At 41.5% G+C, this 26,868-nt stretch overlaps 1 protein-coding gene across 13 annotated transcripts in view; it reads left to right on the top strand.

The window, feature by feature from the left end:
- LOC119647039 (ATP-binding cassette sub-family A member 3-like) overlaps positions 1-26,868 on the top strand; it is a 77,297-nt gene that overhangs the window by 33,324 nt on the left and 17,105 nt on the right. For 12 of the 13 annotated variants that reach the window (XM_038047792.1, XM_038047793.1, XM_038047788.1 and 9 more), the window contains 8 exons: positions 4,017-4,246; positions 8,029-8,608; positions 13,601-13,744; positions 13,871-15,157; positions 15,223-15,526; positions 15,720-16,206; positions 23,631-23,974; positions 24,036-24,161. In XM_038047792.1, the coding sequence (XP_037903720.1) occupies positions 4,032-4,246; positions 8,029-8,608; positions 13,601-13,744; positions 13,871-15,157; positions 15,223-15,526; positions 15,720-16,206; positions 23,631-23,974; positions 24,036-24,161 (3,487 nt within the window). In that variant the 5' untranslated portion in view covers positions 4,017-4,031. Of the gene's footprint in view, positions 1-3,773; positions 3,892-4,016; positions 4,247-8,028; positions 8,609-13,600; positions 13,745-13,870; positions 15,158-15,222; positions 15,527-15,719; positions 16,207-23,630; positions 23,975-24,035; positions 24,162-26,868 lie in introns of those variants that run through there. The other variant, XM_038047794.1, reaches the window with a different exon arrangement.

The following is a 26,868-nucleotide window of genomic DNA, read 5'->3' on the forward strand; positions in this document are numbered from 1 at the left end:
GCACTGCCTCAGGAGAGAAAAGAACGTTTTAGGAGAGACAACAAGCTTTAAATCATACAGCGAGTAATATATTAACAGTATTCGAATCAGCATGCTGCATTTTATAATGTAATTTGAAGGTTTGCTCAGGGTCTCACTTACTAATCCTCTCCAACATAGTTTTGTTTGCTGTGACAGGCGTATGCTACTATTTGGAGATATCCTCTAACAGCTTTTCTTTTTGAATATTGTTAAAGATACTGCCCTAAAGGTCGTCTCTAAAACACTGAGTTGGTGGATGCTGGGAAGTATTCAATGGTCAAACTCTATCGATCAAAAGGCTAAAAAAAGTGCAAGCTTGATATCCATGGAAGCCGAGTATGTCTTACCTCCGTACCGCCTCAAGGTAGCTCACACCCACAAAAGATGGATTATGCCATGTAAATCATAATGTTGTTGGTTTGTAGATATGTATTTCAGTTACCGCCAGAATTTTCTAATCAGTTAATACTACTTCACTAATGTTTGGTGCCATATTATTTTATAGCGATCCATTATCTTTATTGAAATGATTTGCCCATGGCTTGCTCGACTGAAAATCTGTTCATCTACTGACGTTATTCAGATTGCTATAGTACATTAGTTGATACTACCCCAGATTCGACTTCTACTCCAAGGCGATCGAGCCTAATAACACATCACCACCTCGGTACCTTTTCCGGGCTCACAACATTCGCGGAGATTAATTAATCCTTCCAAAAGGGTTGCGATTTAGACCCCCAACACTCGGGGTAAAATTTTAGAAGTTTAAAATGTTAGTGGTATTAACTTTCGATCTGCTGCTTTCTGTTGAACGAAATCCAGTGTTGTGTTGCACTCACTAGAAATAATGCCGCATAGTAACGTGCGAAGAGTGCAGCGTGCTTCTTCTTTGCAAGTCGAAATGAGGTTCGAGGCATATTTTTCGCGAGTCTTTTTGTCACCCAAAAGGGCGGAGCTACACTTCATAGGCAAGTGGTCCATAGTGACCACTGATTTTACAGGTTTAGAATCCTATAAATACAGCTTTACGAAAGCGTCCGTCAATACGTGGTTGCATCCCACTATGTTAATTACTGCGTGAACAACTCCCCTTTTAACAAAAATTAATTTATTTATTGGTTGATCATACGATTCGCAGGGGAAAGGCCTTAACATAGCGCAACTTGTTACGACGAGCCGACCCCGTTTGTGAACGAGACAAAGGCTAAAGAAAAGAAGAAGAAGTTGGCGCATGAGGTGAGGCGCATGACGGAATTTTATCTTTTAAACAATCGATGATTGATATAAAGTCTGTAATGATATGTTTCCTCGACCTTAAATGAAAGGTTCTTTGTGTTCTCACTCTTCACCGCATCCTTGGGATCTTTTCCAAAGGACTATTCATTGAATGCTTGGCTCAGAAATGATATTCCAAGGTTGCGCCAATTGAAATTTGAAATTGTGGCAGTATAAAGCCTGAGTAACATCCTCTGTGGATCGCTTCCTCCTTTCGATGTCATTGTTCAGGGTTCAAAGCAGTTAGTTTCAACGCATGTGGTCGCGCCGCATCTCTTCTTTTTCTTTCTTCATAACTTATAGTGATTTACCCGGAAACTGGAGACTCCGTATCGAATTATCTAGTAATGTTCCCTTCAGCAGTTAGTTTGAAATAGATGCGTCGTCTTATTTTAAATTGTTCGAAATTTTCGGTTTTAATAATACCACAACAATTAGGCAGATAGTAATAACTAAAGAGGACATAATGATGAAAAATAAGTATAATCAAATTAACTTCAACGAAATGTTTGACACATTAGTAGAACCTCCTAGATCGATGGCTAAATTGGGATATGTGAAAACTCACGTAGATGAGGTTTTATGAGAAGAAAGAATCCTAGACATAACAGAGTCCTTATAGAAAAATACAATAAAATAATGAAGTGATATGTTTAAAAGATATTGTGGCCAATAATTAGATGTGTATAAAGGACAACATACAAGCCGGGCCACCATTGGAGAATGGATAATAAGGGGGCCCTCATAATTTTCATTTCAGACCCGAATAATTTTCACCCTTGCCTCCATTTTTAAGGTTTTGTTTGCAAAACAAAACTTTACTAACATCGGTTCAATGTCTGACTGTCTGTCACACGCATTTTTTTCAGAAACCGCTATACCGATTGATACGAAATTTGGTGAGTAGGTAGGAACTGCGAACGCCCAGACATGTAGTGTCGTACGTTTAGGAAGGGTCCCCATACATGCAAAAGGAGGTGTATACTTTTTTTCATCGAATATAGTCATGTTGACTATCAAAGCAAAGGTCTCGATTAGGATTTTTCGAAGCCCGTCTTAGTTTTGAGATTTGTTAGAAAGGTGGGAAGTGGGAGGGGTGGAAAGTGACGATTTCTTTAACGCACCCATTCTCGGAAACTACTAAACCGAAAAATCTGAAAAAAATCATGAAGCTGCCTCTATATGGTGTCCAGGCCTCAAAATACTCTCCATATTGATATATGCCCAAATTAAGTTAATAATAGTATATTATCATATTTTTGGGGAAATTGAGTAACAGAGCCGTTTTGCTGATAACAGTAAATTTAATTTTTTGCCCGACTAAGAACTCCAACTTGATGGCCACTGTAATATATGATTTAGTGGCCTTTCTTCAAAAAAACAGTTCCTCTTGTAACGCTGTGACCTGTGTGACAGCTCCATATTCAGGAACAATACCAGAAATTCGACAGATTGCTCTGGTGATGCAGAATTGTGTTAGGTAAGACCTGGGAACTTTCACCAAAACGAATTAATTGGATGTATACATCCATAATTAAACCGAATTTGATGCATGCATGCATCGTCTGGTGGCCCAGACTGAACTTTGCTAGCAGTAGGAAACTGCTGACGCTCTGTTGCCTAAGTACTACTGAAGCAATGAGTAGTACACCGAATGTGGCACTCGAAGCTATCCTAAATTTACTCCATCCCCCCATTCATTTGAAGGTGAAACGGAAAGCAGCTAACTATGCATATAGGCTTGATACTATTGGCGCGTGTAAAGGCGGGCGATCATTTGGTCACGCGTCTATCTGGAAATTTCTGGAAACATCAGATAGCTCTGATGCCCGCCAATCATAAGGTTTTCAGATCCGCCTTCGAAAAGGCATACTCCGTGGTAATCACCAAAAGAGAAGAATGGTCAATGAATGGCCATGAGTCTTTTGGGATTATAGTCTTAATAATCTTCACCAACGGGTCAGTCATGGAAAGCGGATCGGGCGCAGGACCGACCTCGGAAAATCTGATTATGGAACTGACTCGATCTCTTGGAAAAAAATGCACATCTCATATGCATTTTTTCATTGCCATTGTGTAGCGAACGAATTCCGAGGTTCATTCTGTGGTTTCGTAACAATTGGTCCTTCAACGACTGCAGTTGGACAGTTGGAGATGTTGGTTTCATCGTGGTTGTCAATTCATGGTATCGCCTCTCTGACCGCCCCAGAGATAAATCTGCATGCTGACCAGCAGAGTTAAACTTAATGTTCGTCAAAAATTAAAACTGTCTCGAGCGTATTGAATCTTTTATCATCAATTTTGAAAACAAAAAGCTATTCTGTAATACATGTGCCTAGATATGAATATACTTCCTCCAATATGCCAAAATACACGTACATATGTGTTCCTCACAACCTTCAAAGTGATAAATGATGACAGATAATTATGGAACATTTTATAAATTTTATATGTAAACCATTTTCGTTTTATCCTTTTATGAAAAGTTTCATCCAATGAAAAAATTAAGTATAAAACTTAGTGAACAAATTTTACCACCTGCTAATAATTAAAAAGTTAATTTCAAATTTGAAAACGGAATTCAGCTTTCAATGGGTGTGTTTTTTAGTTTGCTTGAGAGTCGAGTATACGTGCCAAACCTCGCATACCCAATATGAAATAATTGTGTTCGTTTTCTGTACTTCTCTTCCCTAATTTTTCAAACTTTTCTCTCATTTCAGGTGAAAGACGACGAAATGGCAAGCAACTTCTTTGCATACACTAATCTTCTAATATGGAAGAATTTTAAAATAAGGTTCCGCCACAAAAAGGAGTTGGTTGCAGAGCTACTGGTTCCTATAATATTTTGCCTTATTTTACTTCTTATACGATATGTCTCTAAACCAGAGATTATAAAAGACCCAACGACTTTTGAACCAGTCCCACTGAGCACCTTCAAACCACTTTACTCGTAAGTATATTTTTTATTGAATGCGATTTATTTACTGGTAATTATTGTCTCGTGCAATAATTTTGAGTATTCTAGATACTACTCAGTTTAGTAGTGCTGGCTTCAAAGAAAAAATCAGCGGAACTTTTACGAACTATACTTTAATCTTTTATAGAATCTGAGACCTGTAATCCGTGACTTATATAAATATAATCTAATTAATGTGTTGATATCGCCAGCATTTTAGAGGAATCTTCAACTGCTCTGAACCATACAGCTTGGAATGTGTAACCACTTCTAAACGGTGGTATCGGGGTTCCCCAGAATGCTCGTTTGCCAGAACTTCCAGCGTACAGGCTGGATATTTTGGAGGTAAGCGAGGTACAATATCGCTATGTTATTGAATTCTGATAAACCTGCTGGAAGTAAGCATGAATCTGGTGTCAGATTACTGTTTCTTGCATCGGCCAAGCGCATCTTCAAGTCCTGCGAATCACCATCATGCAGAATGTTAATTGCGAGAGTCCGGTCCAGAATGAGTAACATCTCAGTATTGCATTGTTACGCCTCAATGGAGCTTTCGATGCAGAGATGAAGAAGGCTTTCTTTTAAGAAACTCAATGGAGTCCAAGAGAGACTTGCTAAAGGTGACATTGAAATCGAGATAGGGGATCTTTTTTTATTTACAAGAAAGAATCAACATAAACTTATAACTAACTTGGGGACTACCTTAACAGTTAAACTTAATCTAAGGTATATCATAAAGCTGAACCTAACTTATTACTAAAGAAGTTACGTGTGAAAGTATTTACAACATCATACATCATTTTGGAAGAAAAGTCGTTGAGCATATATAAAAACAGGGTGGGATTGGGAGGGAAAAAGGTCTAGGGTAGGATGGGTGACATGCGGGAGAGGGATGGGAATTAAAAGCTGGGAGGGGCACTAATGATGGGTAGGTTTAAAAAATTGGGAGTCAGAGAAATTGCCTGTGTCGAAGACTATTCTACCTAGGGGATCGAAAAGACGGTTCTGTGAATGGAGGGATAAGAAGATCTGGGGAAACAGATGAGTCCGAAGAAGGTTATCTTTAACAATCTCGATCTGCATGGCTTTGGAGACAAGAGGATCGGGATGGGATTGACACTTGACAAGGAAGTTGAGGTCATGACGGGCAAGTAAGGCATCGATACGTGGGGTTTGGCAGGACTGGTAGAGGATCTGGTTGGAAATGTACTTGGAGCGGTCTTCGTTTTTAAAAATGTTGGTGCAGTGGCGAAAGATCCTGCGTTCCTTGAAGCAGAGTCATTCCATTTGGGATGGGGAGCAATCAGACCAGAAAATATAGCCGAAAATGAGGAGAAGGCGGATAAGCTGCTTATAAAAAAAAGCTTAATCCTTTTTGGCGTAGGGATATTGTATTTAAGGATAAGATACAGGGACATGAAGGCACCAGTTGCACGGCCTAGTGCCTTCGTTATATGAGGGACAGATAGGGTATCTTAATGCCATGGTGGGTTCAAATAGTATCAGACGCTCAGACGTGTGATTCGGAAACAGTGTGACAGTGGTGAGAGGTTTATGACTTTCTGCAGCTTCCACCGCCTTGCAATTGGGGGCACATTATTGGAGCACAAAGACTGCCATAATATCAGTTGGATTTTAACTGAGCGGCAGTGTACATCTAAAGAACAGTTTCCTTTTGGATGTGTAAAAAAAAAACGCCGACATCGGCGTCTAGCGAGATCATTACTTGATATACTTTTGCCTTCGCTTGCGTATTGCAATGGAAATCTCGACCTGCGGAGCTCAACACGGTTGATTTTCGCGATCAGCCTGTCATTCAACATTGGAAAAACAAATTTTCTGACTGGTCGGCAGAAATCTGGAGAATATTAATGAGCATCGGGTTGCTATAAAATGACTCTTCCTTGACGTAAGCGAAGTTGTTGGATACTGTCGTGACTTGGAAGCGGGTCGACGAACGTAAGAAACTGAAGCCTTTTATTGCCACTGGCTGTGATTTCGAAAAAATGTAAATGATGTAAAATGATTTTTTTTTTCACTAGATAGGAAGGTAGAAGCTGCCGCAAATAATAACTATTTCCGTACCATATACCGAAAAAACTTACAGTTGGTCCTGTGAGGGACGATCCACAATGATGAGCAACTGAAGGGATGAAAGGAATCGTATAATACGGCAAAGACCCTACCTCTTATGGATGATACGGCAAATCACCATGACGTGCGGATACATTAATACGAAGTAAAACTGTCAGACTTGACAGTTTTTTTGCAGAACTCTTCTGTGTAATCCGATTCTGGAATCTGAGATTTTCCCAATGAATAGAAGAAAGGAACGACATTGCGATAATCGCGAGGACGGGGGGGGGGGGGGAGAGGTTTCTGCGTGCTTCTTATTGGCGCGAAAATATTAGCTATAGGAAGGAATCAAGAAACACTTAGAAAACTAGATCAGCAAAGAGCAGGTTGGTTTTCGTTCTGAAGCCTCCTGTGCCAGCAATATTAACACTCTCTGGATCATTGGGGAACTGTGTGCGAAATTTAGCTCACCGATCCACGTGCTTTCCATCGATTTCGAAAAAGTATTGATTAGCGTCAACTGAAACTGTATCTAAAATAATCCACTTAGGAAGTGCCCTCCGGCGATACTAGTAAGTGTCATCAGACCGGCATATGAGGGTATACAAAGTGATATGCTGCATTGAAGTAAAATCTCAGAGTGTGCCAAGCAGAGTCGGACTAAAAAAGCAAGGTTCTCAGTCTGACGGGTCGACGCACTTTTCTCATTTACATTAAAGGGCGTTGGTCAATTTGTATATCTAAGTAGTGTTGCTTCTTCCAACGGTGGAATGGAACTTGATGACGCATTAACAGCACTAAATTGGCATTCGCTGTTATTTAAAACTTCCAAGTTTTCATCAGCTCATATTTACGCCATGTCATCTAGGTGCTTTGACTTGAGACAATAACGAAGGTCGGCGTCCTGTTCAGATACCCGTGGACGTGTTGATGAGGAATCGGAAGTAGCAGTGGGTAGGTCATGCAATGAGAAAAGGCAACAACTCCATTGCGGGTCATACCAGGTAATGGAACCCACTGTCCCAGTAACGCCGATGAGTGGGTCGCCCTACACCTACGTGGGAAGGAGTGCAAACTTCAAGGAAAATCGTGGAGTTAGCTGCAGCACACTGCCGGAAACTGATAGCGATGACGTGTAGGTGTGGTTGCTGCGCTACGCCAACTATATTAATTAATTTTTGTAACTGGGTATCTTTGGCTGCAATTTTTAAGAACGATATATGCGGAGACTGTTGTAGCAGCATTAAACGACAGCTTAGGTAGCTAAAGCCATAGATAAATCGGAATATGAAATAGTACGACTGATTAAGGATCAATCTGAAGTAGCTAAAAATGACTGAGATCTATGTCAACAGTTGATAGTATTATAACGAGAACAATGAATCGAAGATATTCAATACGAATAGTCCTGCTCGACACTAAATAAAAATGTTCTTACATCATCTGACTATATTCAGCAATATCACCATACCAATCTATCAAGAGCTGCCAACTAACCATTTCAAGGATCTGTATTCTTACTTTATTATCATTTCTCTCCTTAAAATTTGTGTATTTGTCTCAAAAGTTAAATTAGCTTTTGTGGCATGTTAGCTTTGGATACCTTAAAATCCACCACTTATGGTTTAATTTAATGGATTGTTCAAGAATTACTCAATACGAAAAAATTTAAAAAAATACTAAATACTAAATCTTTTCAGTGACCAAAGTTACAACTACACTCTACTGGCTTATGCTCCACAAAGCATACAAAATGATAAAATAATGGTTGACGCGGCTGCTACACTGGGCATGCAAATAAAAGGATTTGAAAATGATAAAGCCATGGAGACCTTCATGGCGGTAAACCATATTTTTTGCGGCATTAGATTCAACACAAATGCGAATCAAACATCCAAAAAGTTTGATTTTACACTACGTCCTCAACCAAATTTTCCGAACATTGAAGCAGATTCTAAAGTTGGATGGAACACAGCAAGCCTTTTTCGAGAGAAAACTTTGCCAGGGCCTATTGATGGCGAGATGCTTCCCCAAGTAGGAGGCAGGTTTAGTTACTTGACATTCGGATTGACTTCGATTCAGTATGCCATCTCAAATTCATATATCAAACTAACTGCGAAAGAGGTTGGAACTAAAACGGATGCTATTCTGCCGGATATCAAAATGCAACGTTTCCCGTATCCACCATATGTTAGTGATGCGACGCTAGTAATCTTAAATATTCTGTTAGCTCTGATATTCCTGCTTTGTTTCGTTTATCCTGTCAGCCAAACCACAAAGGTAAGTGTATTCTTTTATATCAAATATTATAATATTATGCTTAGTAGACTCTTCTAAACTCGCCGAGTGAGTAAATACACCGAAACTCTTCCCGATCCGCTCTACATTCAAATTGCCCAAGAGAAATATCCGGAAGATCTACCATAAATATGCCTACATCAAGCGATGATGCCAATCGAAAGCCCCGCAAGTACAAATAACGACTAGTTGAGACCAGTTAATAAAGTCCAGAAAACTTATATAGGTTTAGTTTAGTCACCTTTAAACGGCAAGATTAGCTTTAAGAAGATCTGGCACAACAATTTCTATATAGTTTCAATGAAAAAAGACACAAAACGAAAGTCCAGATCTGCTTGATGCCACTGATGAACTATGAATTCGACGTGTAATCGTGCAGTCATCCAATGTGCTGAGCAACTGATCCCCGCGAAGTATCCAACCTTATTGACTTTGTCATAGCGGGAATATAAAATATCTGTGAAGCCCTGTTTGGACTTAACCTCCGATCTTTCGTCAGTCTTCTTAAGTTGTCAAATCTCCCACCAATTCTTATTGAGTCTAAAAAAAACAGACGACAAAGCAGACTGATCAATTTAAGTTTCGCAAGTACATATATTTGCACTTACAAGCAAATGCGTCTTTGAAATCAAACTTCGAACTCGACAAAACGGTACATTTTTTCATCGAGTTAGTTAGTCAGTTTAGTTTAGTGGGGGCAGCCGCAGCTCTAAGCACTAAAACCTTTGTTACGCCCATTGTACTATACCCAGAGATTGCCTATTCATCGTCCTTTCGCCGACAACTTTCGTACGCTTTCGCGAATCTGAGAACATTCTCCAGAGACAGAGGATGCGCAAAATCTTCGGTGAAGAAAACCTTACCAAGGTACCTTCGTCCGAGGTCTGAGGAGGCTGGGCAGCTGCATACGAAGTGAAGGGCCATCTCTTCCTACTATTCGCATTGGCTGCATATGGCTGGGACCACCACTCCGATTTTTTTCATGTGGTAGTTTAAGGGGCAGTGTCCCGCTAAAAGCCCCACTAGAGTTTTCATGTCCCACTTCTTAAGAGTTAAAAAAAATGCCGAGGGTTCCTTTTTAAAAGATTTTCGCCTTCCGGCAGAAGTTCAATTTTCTCCATTTCGCTACGTGAATCCTTGCCATTTCCTTCAGACTAAACTTCAGACAGTAGATGGCCGGATGACAAAAGCTGTTTCTTATCCCACCATTGCGGATTCAGGACATTGGCAAGCCAATCTGTCAGCTTCCTCATTACCAGCGATGCTGATTATAACTCCACACCAACTGGCTCGATATGTTGTTGCTGTTTAGTACTGATAATGCTACCCGGCTGTTGGAACAGATCCGAATGCTACGACCCTCTCCTTTTGCACAAACATTTTTCTGCTTTTAGGAAATTGAAACCTAACACCGTCTCCGTCGTTAGTAGTGATTATTTTATTAGGCAAATATCGATATTTCGGGAACAACTTGTTCCCTTCTTCCTATACCTGCGCACTGTGAAACCGGTGTCAAGACCAACTCAGCGGTGTATGAACAGATGTTGGAGACCGTAGTTGAGCCTCTGAATGAAAGCTCGTTCGAGGGTAATTGGTGCTTTCAGCAGGATTCTGCGCCAGCCCACAATGCCAAGAAAATTCAAAATTGGTTATCGCTGAACGTGCCATATTTTATGGCGTCAACAAACAGCCTTCCGGTCCAAACTTAAATCCATTGAATTAATCTCTTTGAAATTAGGTTGAAGAGGTCGCCTGTTGTCGTCGGTACTTCAATTTGGCAACTTTGAAGGCCAATATAGTAAAAACTGCGCGTGAAATGCCGCTGGAAACATGATGAGTGGCCCAAGTGTTTGAAGCTTTTTTGTGAAGAACCGTGGCGATCATTTCGAATAACTACTATGTACGCTTACTTACTATACTATTTTGTATCTTCTGGCATAATTTCAACTTTATATCTATTTTAGTTTTCCTGTAATAAATGTTCAAAGTACTGACAGATCTTATGGCTATACTGTTTATATATCTTTTAACGGCATCATCAGCGCGAGATTTGAGGCGTCCGTCTACTGGTCTATATTATATAATACTCGTTGGTACAACAATCCATATTGGATCAGGGCCTTGAAGTGTGTTAGAGCACGTCATTCAAGACCGAAACGGTACACTACAGTACAGTAGGAGGCAATGTGGACAGCATTGCGCTCCCCCGAGATGATTACCCTGATTTGACTCAGGTATTCATTTACAGCTGAGTCGACTGGTATCCGACGTCAAACCACCACGATTTGAACCGCGACTTTTCGTACGACAGCTTTACCGGTAGAAACCCTTTTCCGAGACGGGGGCCACTCGCTCGTAGACGCCAGAATCGACTCAGAATTAATCCTTCCGCGTCCATCCCGTGCACCTTAGGTTTTTTTGTGGTTGTGTCCCCTCCCTTATTAGGCCGTTTGGCAGTTTAGGTCCTTGGACATTGAAATTTTCGGTGGTATCAATCCGCTTCGAGACTTAACTTCTCTATTAGAGTAGTTTGCCCCGGGTGGGTTTAGTTTTTTTTTCAACCACGTGATAAAATCTCTGTGTCCTGACAGCGAGGTAATATTCGAGAACCAAGAACCTCGGCCCTCATCTCGCCGAACTGCTAGTATTCGGGTTAGTTCCAGCACGTGCCGTCCGGTTCTTCATATTATCTCGCGCAGTCGGTGTTCACGACTGGCAAACCCTTTAAGGGAGTTTGGTTGGTTGGCAACCTAGTGACCGTGCTGGTGCTCATCATAACAGAGATGGTGTCCGACGTGGGGGCACAGTTGTTGTGTACGTAACATACTTGAGACAGGCTTCAACAGTACGCTTTACTGCCTCGTAGAAGGTATCCTTTTCCGATTACGCAGTCTCCTCTGTAGGGCGTGGACGTTAATATTATGATTCGAAATTCGCCTCAAAACGCAGAGTGGTAAGTTGTTGTTTGTGTTTTCAAAGCCGATAATATCAGATTTCATTTTCTGGCTGACTAGACCACTTACCCCGAGCACATGGTTATTAGATGACAGCTGCAATATATGGTATAATAGTCCTTTTCCCGACAACCAGTCCCCGTCCAGTGCATTCCTTTCAATGCTGTGACATCAGTCTTATATTGAGACAGGATATCAGTTAGCTGCTGATCATCACAGATCATTTTCTGTGTAGGGTTGTCAGCCCTGCCAAAACTCCCAACGTGGGAAACCAGTCAGCACAGATTTTCTCCTTTTTAGGTTCCCGAAACTCGCCTTCATCCCTCTATGTCTGTATCATAATTTTTCATTAGGAAAAGGCTCTGGAGGTGGAGACAGCATTTCATTGTAGAGTTTTTGTGTGTTAATTGAGGAGGCGTTTCCCAGATTTTGTGCTTCATCGTGGGTACCGATTCACACTTTTGCCCTGGCACCTATACTACTGGGTAGATTTGTATTTTAATTTCGACGATTTCTCCCTTTTTCTTGGAAACATTATGAAAATTGTTTTTCCTAACAGTTGTAGTAGTGTTATCCACTAAGTTTCTATTACTTTTTTCATGAAGGCGATTTGAATGGGGTTTACTTTAGTTACTGAAGGAAGAACACCATCTGACTCCCAAGAAAGTGTCACTGTTCCAATATGGAAAAGGAAGGTAGTCCAGCAGAATGTTCAAATTACCGTCCGATCCGGTTACTTTCTCATACCATGAAGATCTTTGAACGCATTCTTGACCACCGTATTTGTGAAATCGTTGAAATAACAGTGAATTAAACCGGATTTGTCAAGAACTGCGGAACTACTGATGCAATACACGCTGCGCAGTTACTCATGGAGAAACACCGTGAGAAGCATCGCCGTCTTTACATTGCATTTCTAGATCTAGAGAAAGCGTTTGATCGTGTGCCACACGAACTCATCATCAGATCTAGAGAAAGCGTTTGATCGTGTGCCACACGAACTCATCTGGTATGCTTTACGACAACACTTAGTTCCAGAAGAATTCATGCGCTGTGTTCAATTGCTCTACCACGATCCGAAAAGTGAAGTTCGAAATATGGCAGGTGTATCGAAACGCTATCAGTCAATGGAGAACTGCGTTATGAAATTGCTTCACGCATTAACGCAACCTGGATGAAGTGGAATTCCACAACCGGTGCTCTTTGTGATCGACGCGTCAACGAACGTCCATCCTATTGCCCTCTTGGTTCTGAGTGTTGGCCGACTATAAAAGACAATGAACGGCGTCTTGCGGTAATCGAGATGAAGATATCGCGTCTGGTCTAGTGGCGTGACACGTTTTGATCACATTCGAAATGAGGGTATCCGCGATCGTTATGGGGTTGCACCGATCGCGGAAAAATTGCGAAAGAGGCGTCTTCGATGGTATGGTCACTCAATTCGTGCTAACGAGAATTCACTTGCCAAGATTGGTCTGAACATCGAAGTCGAACGGTGGCTTGATACGCTGGATGGGGATTTAAAAGCCTTGAGATTGCATCCAGATCAGGCATTCGATAGGGCCAAATGGCGAAACCGATCACGACGAGCCGACCCCGCCTATAATGAACGGGACGAAGGCTGAAGAAAAAGAAGATTGCTCTAAGTTGTTCATTTATATTGTTCATATTGAAATATATTTTCACTCTGTCTATGCTTTGTGGTGAGTTTCGAGATTTTTTAGTGTTGCTAATATTGCGGGAGGAAAAATAAAAGCAAGTTGGAATAAGGTTGGACTTGAACTCGGCCCTCTGATCGCTATGATAAAAACGCTTCCACAAAGCCAGGAAAGATCATCTATAGATGCTATAGATAAGAGAATGTTTTTTCCAAGGGGAAATCGAGTCATACACGATTCATAAATCTGATGAATAGAGACTATCCGCAGTTCAGCTTAGCGGTTTCCACATTTTTGGAATACTCTTAATACTAATACTGAGGCAGCCATAAAATAATCTTTCATTTTTTCTTAATTTCCAGCATGTAACAGGAGAGAAGGAAAAACAATTAACCGAAACAATGAAGATAATGGGGCTGAGGACTGCCCACCATTGGACCTCATGGTTTACCACTACCTTTGTCCTTAGATTGATAGTGATCGTGATAATAGTAATTTTAATAAAGGTAACTCTTTGTTTACAAATATGGTCCAGTTAAATATCGCAAGCTTGTTAATCTGTGAAACCTTTTGGGTTGTATTTCAAAAATTAATAGCTTCCTATGCTTTTTAATATTTCCTTTCGATTTCAGAGCCCCATATGCAACGAGACCGGAGTATTGCCTGCATCATCTGGGGTAGTGCTCTTTCTATTTCTGCTTTGCTATTCCGCCTCTATGATTACATTTTCATTCCTGATTTCCGCTTTTTTCAACAAATCGTCAGTTGCGAGTTCCGTTGCCAGTGCAGTGTGGTTCCTGTTCTATATTCCTTCAACACTGACTTTAGGCAAATACTTTACATCGATCAAATGGCTTAGTTCCGCTTTATGTTTATTTATGAATACGTCTATGACTTTGGGTGTGAAAAGCATCATCATGTGGGAAACCAAAATCGATGGTGTGCAATTCTATAACATCATGAGCAGTCCGGGCGGAAAGGACACTTTGTCAGTAGGATTTACGATGATCATGCTTCTGGTTGATGCAATTCTGTACATGTTGTTGACAATTTATGTGGAGAAGGTTTTCCCGGGAGAATACGGTTTCAAGGAACCCTGGTATTTCTGCTTCAAGGTTGACTATTGGTTGCCTAAGAGGACTCAGTGGGAAACCCTACATGATGAAGCATCTTTGAATAACTACGACGATCCCGACCGCTTTGAAAATGATCCAGCAACTGTGAATAAAAAGGCAGGCGTTCAAATTCGGAATTTAAGAAAAACTTTTGGAGATAAAATAGCGGTTGCTGGTCTGAGCCTGGACATGTATGAAAATGAAATCACAGTACTACTAGGGCATAATGGTGCCGGGAAAACGACCACCATTTCAATGATTACTGGCTTTTTAATGCCCACGAGGGGAACTATCAGAGTGAATAATTTGGACACTTCCACACATATGTCGGAAGTTCGCAAAACGTTGGGAGTATGTCCTCAACATAACATCTTGTTTGATACCTTAACCGTCCAGGAACATATAATCTTTTATGGGCGTTTGAAAGGCTTAAGGCCGAGTCAAATTTCTGCTGAAATAGACAAATATTTGCAAATATTACAACTTGAAGATAAAAGGCACGAACAGTCACAAAATCTATCGGGAGGAATGAAGAGGAAACTTTCCCTCGTGGTGGCACTTTGTGGGGGTTCAAAAGTAGTTCTTTGCGATGAGCCATCTTCAGGAATGGATCCGGAAGCAAGACGAGCGCTTTGGAATCTACTTGAAACCGAGAAGAATGGCCGAACTATCTTGTTAACTACCCATTTTATGGATGAAGCTGACGTATTGGGTGACAGGATAGCGATTATGTCTGGTGGTACATTGGCTTGCAGTGGAACACCGTTTTTCTTGAAAAAGAAGTTTGGAACTGGATATCAATTGGTAATTAAGAAGATATTTTTTGCACGTTTTTCGTCCCGCCAGTTTACTAACTAACATCTTTGTAGATTTGCAATAGAAACCCAACTTGTGACGAAGATAAAGTTACAGCCTTAATTCGAAAATATATCCCAGATGCTTTAATAAAAAGCAACGTAGGGACTGAACTTTCATACAGTTTGCCAGAAATTTACGTTCCTCAGTTCGAACCGATGTTATCAGAGTTGGAAGCATCCCAGGAACGGCTTGGGCTAAGTGGCTATGGAATTTCTATGACCACTTTAGAAGATGTATTTATGAAAACTGGAAGTGAAGTTCACAAATCTGATACAATGTATGGAACTGTCGACAATAGCCCAGAAGTAGCATTAGGTAAGTTTTATTTTTTTATGAAGAATGTGATATCGCAGGAAATTCTGTGATGACAATAGAAGCGAAAAGCTGAATTATAAAATATGAATATTAAGATGGAGGGTCTTTTAAGCCCAACTTCCACTTGAAAAGTGCATTCTGGATGGAATGGTTTAGTGTATTTGATATAACTATAACATTTTTTTGTCTCCAGACTACGGAAACGATCTCGTTGCGGACAGAAAACGCTGCTGCTATCAATGGCGGGCAATGTTTTACAAGAAAATAATCTGTATGCAACGAAGTTGGATAATTTGTCTAATACAAGTTCTTTTCCCATTACTGATGCTAATCTTAATTGCTAAAGATAAGGTGTTTGACTCAAAACCGGACCTTCCGCCACTGAAGATATCTTTAGACAATTATGGGAGAACTTACACACTATTAGCCAACCCAGAGAACTCAAAGCTTGGCACTGCTTATGAAACTTTATTTAGCAAAAAGCATCAGCTCGTTCGGACCAGCAAAAGTATGATGGATGCCCTTAACGATTTGGATAGAAAGACGACAACTTTCAGCAAAGCCTCGAATTACTTAGCAGCAGCGACTACTACGGATACAGAAGGAACTGCCTGGTTTAACCATGAAGCAATGCATACAATACCACTATCACTGAATTTAATTCAAAATGCAGTAGCAAGGTAAGTTTACAATAGAACCTTATTAATAATAATAATCGTTGGCACAACAATCCATATTGGATCAGGGCCTTGAAGTGTGTTAGAGCACTTCATTCAAGACCGAAATGGTACACTACAGTACACTGTAGGAGACAATGTGGTCAGCATTGCGCTCGCCCGAGATCATTACCTCGATTTGACTCAGGTACTCATTCACAGCTGAGTCGACTGGTGTCCGGCGTCAAATCACGATACAAATTCCACTGCCACCAGTGCGATTTGAACCGCGACCTTCTGTACAACAGCCTTGCGCTCTAACCTCTCAGCTATCCGGACACAGTGTCTTATTAGTCCTGTATAAAATATTCGTTGAAAATTAAGTGAGTCTTGACTTTTCATCCAGGCAATCTGGCGTTGAAAGAAGACGAAATCTCAATTATCTCGGTGGATATCAATTTCTACATAAATAAGTTGACACGAATCTTAGTTGCTCGAGTTCCTTTGACCGCACGTAACATGCGTGGTTATAGTATACGCGTTAACTATAGTATGTCAAGTATTTCAGTCTGGCGTCTGCTATTACGTATTGCTTTAAGTGCCTCAACCTACTTTGTGCAATGCCGGACGCTGCCCCAGAACACTCTTCTCACAGAATCTACAGACAGGGTCCGTAGATAACCCAAGCTTTCGCTCTGCTGTGAGAGATTCGTCAGTCAGGTAATCAGTTGCTGATTTAAGCTGTAGGTCACTGCTACGTTCCACCATTTGTCCTGTTACTCTAACATGTTTCAAATTTCTTTTCTAAATGAAACCTCATTGTCATGCTACCCTTTGGTATCAGAAGAATGTCAATCTTCTTTCGATTTAGGCTGCTATCCGCCTCGTTGATACTCCCGGACAGTCTGAAGATTGATTGCCCTCCTTGCCATCACCTGCATGTGTCAATTCTAGAAGGACCTCGACTATACCACTGATACACACTCAAGCCAGTCTTTGAAGTTTGTGAAGCTCCCAGGCCGTTGTCCTGAGTTCAGGTCTTCCTAGATTAATAGTGCAGTGTACATCTAACGTGGTACTTTCGGGGTGCATCTCCCTTTTTTCCTGCTATGGACCTGCGAGTCATCAGAGGTGTCTTCCAGAATAGTTTTTGGTTTAGTACAATTCCGAAATATATGCTTTTTGTGTCTCGTTTCACCTCCATGCCATGTAATTTAATAGTTCTCAGGCGATCAAGCTTCTGCTCCTTAGTGAATGGTACTATGATGGCCTTGCCTAGATTCATGTGCAGTTCCAGCCATTTACACCAGCTGCTAGTAATTCTATCTTCATATTTGCTCCTACAAATTAATTAACTACTACACTTCACATTAGCGGTGATAGTACTCCATGCTGTGGACAACCTTTAATAGTGTTCCAGACAATAGAGTTTGTGTCTCTAGCCACTCCTATTTGCCTGTTCTCTAGCATCCTGGACATCCAAGACACCAGGGTGCTTCCCCCTTGCGAACTAGTGCATCTCATGTACCTGTAGAGAATGTATTGCTGACCGCTCCTTCGATGACTGAAAACGTAATGCAATTTCTCTAGTTTCTATTGTAGCCCGTAATACATCCTTCAGCTGATAGAAGGAAGTTTCGGTTGACGGTCCTGCCCGGTAAGCATGGCATTGATGTAGAGGATGTGTCTGATATAGTGTTTTTAGTACAAACGACATCAGGCAAACTGGTTTGAAGATTTAGGGTGAAAAGAAACCCTTTTACTCGCTTTCGGAATAAATAAATAAAACTTTTGTCCGCCTTCATGCCCTTGGTATATATCTCAAGGATATGCTGCCCCTTACCATTTCTAGGTCTCTCCGAAGTATTGCTGGGAAAATTTCATCTACCCTGGGCGATTTCAGTGGTTTGAATTTTACCCTAGCTTCCGAGCATACAACTTTTGCTAGTTAATTAATTTCCACCCTTTGGCCTTCTGTCCATTATTGGGGTGTCACACAGAATGTTGTTGTCTTCTTATGTGGGGTAGGACCTTGGAAAATGAGCTCTGAGAAGCAGATGTGCTCTGTTCTCCTCATTATTGGCAAATGTCCCATTTTCCTTCCTCAGGCAGGTAGAAGATATTGTCCTTCCTTGGCCTATAACTTTGTATAACTTGAATGCGTTTGTGGTTTGTTTAATTTCCTCACACTGTTTCCTAAAGCTCTTCCGTCTTGCTTTCCTGATCGCGATGCTATACACCGTCAGGGTATTTTTATACCTCTGCCAGTCGGTTTGTTTTAGCCAGCTATAGTTTTCAGACTTATGTTCTCAATCTGGCTAGGCTTCTGTTCCATCAGGATACATCGCTTGATAAAATCTATCTTAGCCGGACAGCTGGCCTCTTATACGTCAATGACGAGATTATTGAGGTCATCCACCAATGTTTTCAGTTCCAGTTTGCCACTGATATGGTGCCTTGTATGGGAGTCCCAATCTGTTCTTTTGAAATTTCTTACTATTCCTTCTACTTCAGAATGGCCATCAATATCGAATCTGATTATTCTGTGATATGATACAGTGGGCTCATCCGAGACTCTCCAATTCTTGTTCAGTCCGTTCAGCAGAGTGTCTAGTATATGTTTGAACTCTTGCCTCATGCTGGTCAAGAATGTGGGCGTGTTCTTTCTATTGTAAATTTCTAGCCTATTGCTAAGACTAAATTCAAGACGGTGTTCCTCTCTTCGATTCGAGTTGCTGCTTCTCCAGATCTCATGATGGATGTTCACAACACAGCCGAGATGAAGTAGTAGTATCTGCCTCTCGTAGAATTTCACCAGTATAACGACTGGCTCGGATTCCAATGAAACTTGGACAGCTATGGGGTCTCCAGTCGGGAACTTCAAAAGACATATATTTGAAATTGTGTTCAAGAATAATGTTCTTGGTTTTTCACAACAGTATCCCAAATTACCTATTAGGTGCGGATGAATGCATTTACGCACACAGTGTTGGACTCCCGGTTCGGTACATCGGTGGAATACCAACTAAACATCTCCCCATCGTCAGAGAGCTGGGTTGGAACCGTTCGTCACATTACTTCGGGCTAGTCCCCGGACTCTCCCGTCTTACGGAGCCTTCAAATCAGGGAATTTCCTTCACCAACGGGAGGGGATAGAAGTAAGGAAACTGTCAATTCACGGAACCCCCTGCTCTCCCCCGGCTTCTCTTCCGGTCGAGCTCTATCTTCTTAGCAACGAAGAGATTCCCTGTATTTGAATTGAGCTGCTGACGAACCCCATACCACCATCTACAAGAAAAAAAAAATATGATGGACGTTGTTCTTAACTCTATTGCAAAATACACAATCCGGAGATCGCGCCTTTCCCATTTTGTGCAGGTAAGACTGAAACCCTCCATGCCCACTTAAAAATTGGGTAAGGAAATAATCATCCTCACCATCACGGTCGGTTCAGATACTGTGCGCTACGCAGACGCCATTCACAAACCTCCCCGTATCTGCCCCTGCGAAACACGTTTACGATATACCTCCTTGCCAAAAGCGTCAGCCCATACCTCTGCGCCGTAGAGCAGGACAGACTGGGCTATCTTAGTGCCGGTCATTAGCTCCATTATTGCTTGATGCTCTTCTCCAATGTCGGAGGATTATCCTCCTCCTCCAATATGGCCAGTATCGGTATCGTCCGCCATTAAGGTCGAAGTCGTTCAAAGTTTCCCCCTCAATGGGCAGTAGTGTCTACTTCCTTGCTCGCTCGGTTGGTCGTCTACCCCGATCGTGAGGAGTTTGCCTTCGCCCTCCACCTTGCTTTTAAAGATTCTTCATAATCGCGTGTGGATATCTTTATTTATTTTCCGTATCCATCGCGGCTTTGAAAAGGTAGACTGTCATCGTGTGTGCTTCTGCTATATCATCCCCAGCATATGTCGATAATTCTGCGCCCTTCAACCTTGCCAATTTAGTGACTATGGTCTTAAACCATTCCGCTGTGTCCCCCTTCGCGGACTCTACCAGTATGTCGGCGAACACGATCTTCGCAGTCCATCCCTCACGAATGACAATTTGCTCCGGAAATAATTTCAGCAGTATACCTTGTCGAATGCCCTTCACCGCACTAGCATAGCTAGTTGGGGAGCGTTTCCCTCTTGCGGGTTGGTCTCCGCTGCTCCCATCTTCCACCGATCCGCTGTTGAATGCATAGGTCTATCCTTCCCCGAAGTAACCATTTTGACTGGCATGGGAACGAAAGTCAACGACAATCCATATGATGTAGCATCCGGCTGTAAAATGAGTGGATAAATTCCCAAATGACAGCTTATGTTGATCTTACGTTTTTTTGGTTTGAGTACGAGTAAACAATTGCTTTCGATTGTGATGAAACATGAATCTGAGTTTCCTTGTCATTAATATCTATGGTAAAAACGCGAAATGCACGCGGCGATTCTAAATGGTTCGAACCGTGGCCGTTAAGGCTTTTTGATTGAATAGTGAGGTTCTTATGAACAAAGATCTTACCACAATAATGATATGCTGTAGGAGCAGAATTCTGACACGACCTTAGTTGCTGTTATGATACATAACCGATGTTTTTAGTGAGTGGTACCTTCGATTTGGTATACCATTTCTACGACGGAGATACGCCATTGTTTTATTCTTCATGCAACCCATGAGACTCGTAAGAGCTTTATGAGGCAAAATTTAAAAAGCAATTCCTGGTTGTTAGTGATAGTTACCATTCATCTTGCCAATCACCAAGAGAAACTTGGTGATTATGACGGAATGTGCCTTCTTAAAGGAAAATCTGGAAACCTGGGCATTAGGCGGCATCAGAGCCACCCGATGTTTGTCGAGGGATTTCCAGATGGACGCAAGTCACCTTTCCACGCGCCCGTGGGCCTGTGGGCCTGATAACTGATAATAACTGTTTGTATCAACTGGATTTCCACCCGCGATAATGTTAGTATTAAAGTATAACTGCCACTCCTAACGGTAAATAGTCCGGTCTTCCTAGCGTTCATCGTGAGTCTGTTACGGAAGTGCTAACTATGATTATCTGTAAAATTGCATTTAAGCTGTCAGATACTGTGCCCACGAACTGATATTTTTTACAATAGATTGTCCGCAAATGCTTACGAAAAAACATGCCTTTTAGAAGTCACAGCAAAGTGTTCACGACTAGGAGCCATAACAGGGGAGAGGGAACCCCTCCAGCCCCTAAGATATTTTGTCTCGATAAGCTTCTGCCCGAACAATGCACTTTAAGCAAATGATTTCGCTATTTCTTCGTTGATTTGTATGCACCTCCCGCCCAGCTGTTGGCTCCGTTCTTGGACAAGGACACGTTCAGCTTTGGGGTTGCCTCGAGAAAGTTAGTCTCTTCGCAAAAGCTAGCCTGCGGCTGAATCAGACGTTAAAGCTCGGTTGAGGACCATGCTTGTCGTTCTCCTCCATTTTGCTAAATTCGAGTTCCATGATAGTGTTTTACCCTTCTGTGCAGTATTAAGCAGACAGCTCTTTTCGAAAGCCTCTTTCATGCTAGTTGTGATCATCTGGGTAGTTTTTCAGTTCCAGCAATGAATTTGATGCGCTCCCAGGAATGGTAGCTCAGGTGTTCAGTTCTAGTTTGTACGTCGCCCAATCTTTCTTAGGTGGATTCCTAAATGAAGTGGTTGAAGGTGGATCCATGTTCATTATGACATCAATGTGCCTGTTATGCGAGAGCGTGATATCGTTATCGTTACCATGGGATACCACCATGATGTCGATGACTTCTTGCTTAACCAAATCGAAGAAAGTGGGTACATTCGGATTTGCCGGAGGATTCCTTGCGTCTACTTTTGGCATATTGGATAGCTTTGATGAATGTTTCACTAGGAACTGCGTTTACGTCATAAGGAAAATAAGCAGAACAGCAAAGAATCTTCTTATTACCCTGTTGACTTTTTATTGTTAGTTTGGTTGTGTGGTGTCGCCATCACGTAGGCCTATAACAAGATAGCGTGGAAACCTTTTGAAACTACCATGCAGGATCAGGGTCTAGCACTTCATTAGCATTCAACAGATCAGCCGGAAGTTTAAGTCCCTAATTTCTTCACTTATATGAGGTATATAAATATCGTCCAGCTTGAGATTCGACAAATAACAATGGTCTTAGGAGCCGACACTTGTAACATGACGGACCAAAGCCCATAGTTGAGCCGACATGCCATGTCTTCCTGAACCTTTTTAATATCTGCCCCAGGAATGCCGACAGTAAGAAATGATGAATGATGATAGCAGCTCAAGAACCCTCTTCAAGATTAGTCGCATATCCTCCGACACATCGTTGAAGGAGAAGCAATACGCATGGCCCATTTTACAGTGTACATCTATGTACCGACTCAAAGCGAAGCTTAATGCCTTGCGTGGATGTAGTCCTTACTACTAGGTAGGGTTTCTTTCTAAGCTGTTCACACTGTTCAGTATCGTAACCGGATGGACTGGTGTGGTTATATAAACCCATCCATCGGTTTCGATATCCTTGTCTGTAAAGAAAGTTTTAGCCCTGCCTGCCGAGCCCTCTTTGCTGCTCTCTGGTCTGAAGAGTTGGGGTCGTCTAAGGATCGCTGCCATTTCGAATTGCCCTTAGGTGGTTTTCTGCCCGTGGGTCAGACTTTAGCTTCAGCAGGTGGCACCGATTGAAACCCGGATGGATTACTGAGAGAACGGGCTTACTTTGGCTCATCCGTTAAGGACTGGATCCCAATTAGACTGATCCCCAATTGAATGAGTAGAGAATCTTAGTCTAGATTCAAGCTCTCCATCTAGGCTCAGTGTGCCTCTTTGCTCCGGGTTGGATCATCATGATCGAAATTTAGCTTTCAATATTTCGGCCAAAATTTGGAAACGTAGCTATCTGTAGAAAATACGTTGAGATTGCACCGCGCCAGTGTTTTTTTCTGTGTCGAAAAATGAGAGACAACCTGAAACGGGGCTGATGAGCTGATCCATTATTCCAAGAGTGGTGATCAGCTCGCCTCAGTATTACGTAATGTGAAATACTGGAAGAATAGGCCATTCTCAGATTCTTAGAGAAATAATTACCAGTGATGGTACATAGATATGGTTAACACGCTCCCGAATCATCATGTGAACAGTAAAAGTATTGGGTTTGTATTTCCCGCAAAGGCTGTGAATTGGGTTGTTTTATTTTCAATTAAAGGAAATGTTGCGTTTGATAGCTCAGATTGGTTCTAGTATAAAAAGGGTGAATACTTACCGTTGTGTCCCATATATTAGGATGTTTATGCTACCAAATTAAAAAAGTAATAACATGGCTCTTTGGAGACGCTGGAAAGTTACATGGAACACATTAATTGCAGTGCATAGAATTCATGCAAAATCACTTTAAGTTGAATGAATTTAATCAAACCTTTCACTAATTTACAATTATATTCATTTTATTCCTGCAGAAAAATTTTGGGAGATACCACCGACATACAGGTTTCAGTGCATCCTCTTCCATACGTTCTTGGACAGAAACCGGACGAAGAATTGGGTTTCTTCAAAGGATTTCAATTCGCATCTAGTTTCGCATTCACCATACCAATTGTAAGCGCTCTATTTGTTATGTTCGTCGTGAAGGAACGGGTAAGCAAATGCAAGCATCTCCAAAGTTTGGGCGGAGTAAAACCTCTTTCTTACTGGCTCTCTCATCTGACCCTTGATATGTCTCTTTATCTACTGATTGCAATTGGAGTTGTGGTAGTTTGTGCAATATTTCAAGTAGAGAACTTCTCATCGTCTGAATCATTAGGTAAGTTTTAAAGAATCCGTTTTTCTTGAACTTAAAAAATTAATTTATCTTTATTTTTCAGCGCTGTTGTTTATGGTTTTCATTCTTTATGGATTGTCATCGCTATCGTTTACATATTTGATATCGTTCACGGTTAAAAGCCCAGCAGATGGTTTATCACGATGTTTCTTGATAAATATTATAGCAGGTAAGATATGGTATATATGAATGCAGTATGTATTAGTTTATTTAATGTCAGGAAGTAATAATATAGGAATTTAAGTGGCACTGAATGTGAATATTCATTTACAACCACTAAGCAAAGACGCTTTATTTATGCCTCTTTTATCCAACAAATTTGTATTTTATCATTAATCCTATTTTTCTCTCTGGAAAAGAAGGGAGGTCGAGGTACCAGGGATCTTTTCGATTCATTAAGCAGTTAGTGTTAATACTGAAGTCATTCCTTTGCCCTTATCTACTTCACATTGTCCTAGTGTGACCTCAAATGCAGATGTTAATTTAATTATCCCTTCAGAGCAAGCTTGCCATCATCTTTTACTTCTTTAATGGGGTGTGACGACATCTGACGACAGTAGCGCCGCGCAACGCCATTGATCAGTCTTTTAATGTTAAACTGGCTCCAATACACTTCTTCTGCAACGTACCCCTGAAGATGGCCAACTAGACCGAAAGACTGCCAGCATTCCACATTCCTCATCTGTTTCTGCTTTCCGCTACCATTCGCCGATTGAAGTCGCTGTACTATCAAAGTAACTCTTCATATTCAAGCGAGATTCTTAATTATATCAGTAGCAAGACCAGCTCATCTTCGGCGCTTCCCTCGTTTGTGACGCTGACGTATAATAGCTTCATTTAATATGACGTCACCTAATCCTTTTTTTGGTAGCAGGAGGTTGTCATCAAACGTTATCAAAGGAACCTTACCCGCTTATTTTGCCGACCAACGTAAATTATTAGTGTATTAGCTTAAAATTTTTTTGCCAAAATGTAAGATTTCTAAGAACGCTATTGCACTTCAATCTATCTGCACTTCTAAAACTTGATTTGATGATAAGATTTTGAATTTAGGGCTCCTTGAAGGCTTATTGTTGTGTTGTGGCAGAGACGCGCGGCTTTCGGTAGGGCAACTGGTACGGGCCTTTCTTCATGAAATAGTCATGCTGAGAATTACTCTGCTATTTCCTTTCTCTCTTGCTGTTCAAAATCTTTAGTAAAATGTCAACGACTGGTTGTCTGCCATCTCGGCCACTTTGTAGCTTAAGAGCCACATGGGTCAGCCACAGCCTTCTCCAGCTTCGTGACTAAATGCCTAAATAGTCACAAGGAAGTGCACATTATCTACACGGACTTCCCCAAGGCTTCTAACTTCGTTAATCACATGGTACTTTTGTCCATACTCGCCTCACTTAGTATTTTCTGTTATTCATTACAGGCCAGATTTCTACTTCTTTTACATTTTTGTGGCGATTCTTTTAATGGTTGTATATCCCGTGCATTTTCAATCCTCTCTAACTCTGTTCTCCTTTCCTCCTGGCAAACGCCATATATCATTCCTGAGTCCTATACAATACCCAGTTATAACTTTTGGTAATAAGCTCTCTTTAAACTATACACAACCTTCCTTGATATATGAAATCTTCGCACACTTTTTCTACTTTGGTCTGCATGGCTTCATAAAACAAGCATGCGGAGTGCCTTTCGCATTTCAATCTAATTCGAGGCAATACCGGAGCTATAACACACTACAACTTGGACCATCATTGTCAATTCGCAGAGACCGTTATTTGGCCTAAGCCTGCCTTAGTAAGGAACTTCAGACATCCCGGATTTTCGCCGAGATCCACCAATTTAATACTCCTAAAAACTATGTCTTTATAAGGATTTGTTGAAAACAAAACCTTACAAAAGTGGGTTTACTGTCTGTCTGTTTTTTTTTTCATCGTTGGAAAGTGTAAAGATTCGGGACTTACTGCTGACTCCTGCCATACAGTTATGTGAGACTCAATAACTACTTCCATCTTTTTCCACTTTCCCCGCGGGATGCTCTAAGTCATTGCGTCGCTGAGCTGGATCAGTTCTTAACTTAGGCTCACTGTGGTTCTCTCCCTTTCTGCTTTTCTTCGGAATACTTCGTTTCCAAAGCTGCTCATGAATAGCACTTTTTCGACCTATTTCCAAGCCTCCGTTGACTCCAGCATGAACTCTACAATATTTTCGGGTGATAAGCGCCTATCTCCGACAGTTTCCAATCTTGTTCGATGTACAGTAAACCTGCGGCAATTAAACACAATATGCTCCACATTTTCAGCCATATTAAGTCATCTTCGGTTGTCCGGATAGCTGAGTGGTTAGAGCGCAAGGTTGTTGTACGGAAGGTCGCGGTTCAAATCTCGCTGTTGGCAGTGGGATTTGTATCGTGATTTGACGTCGGACACTAGTCGACTCAGCTGTGAATGAGTACCTGAGTCAAATCAGGGTAATAATCTCGGTCGAGTGCAATGCTGACCACATTGCCTCCTAGTGTACCGTTACGGTCTTGAATGAAGTCCTCTAACACACTTCAAGGTCCTGATCCAACATAGATTGTTGCGCCAACGATTATTATTTCCGAGTTATCACAATCTCGGCAGATGCCGGATTTTACCTAATACTAGCACTAAGGCTAAGTGACAAGCATTTAGGCTCGGACGACCCTACCTACTTAAAAACTAAAGGGGCACTGGTGGTGGTGGCCGGTGGTAGGTCAGTGGGAGAATCCGTCGAGTAATCCCCGCAACATCGAGCACGTATGCAGAATGGTGTACTTCTGCATGGTTTGAACCAGACTGTGCGAAAGTCCCAGGACATCAAGGGAAGTCGTGAGGGATTTAGGTACAATACCTGTAGCTGAA

This window comes from Hermetia illucens, chromosome 1 (assembly GCF_905115235.1).
Source record: "Hermetia illucens chromosome 1, iHerIll2.2.curated.20191125, whole genome shotgun sequence".
NCBI classification, from domain to species: domain Eukaryota; kingdom Metazoa; phylum Arthropoda; class Insecta; order Diptera; family Stratiomyidae; genus Hermetia; species Hermetia illucens.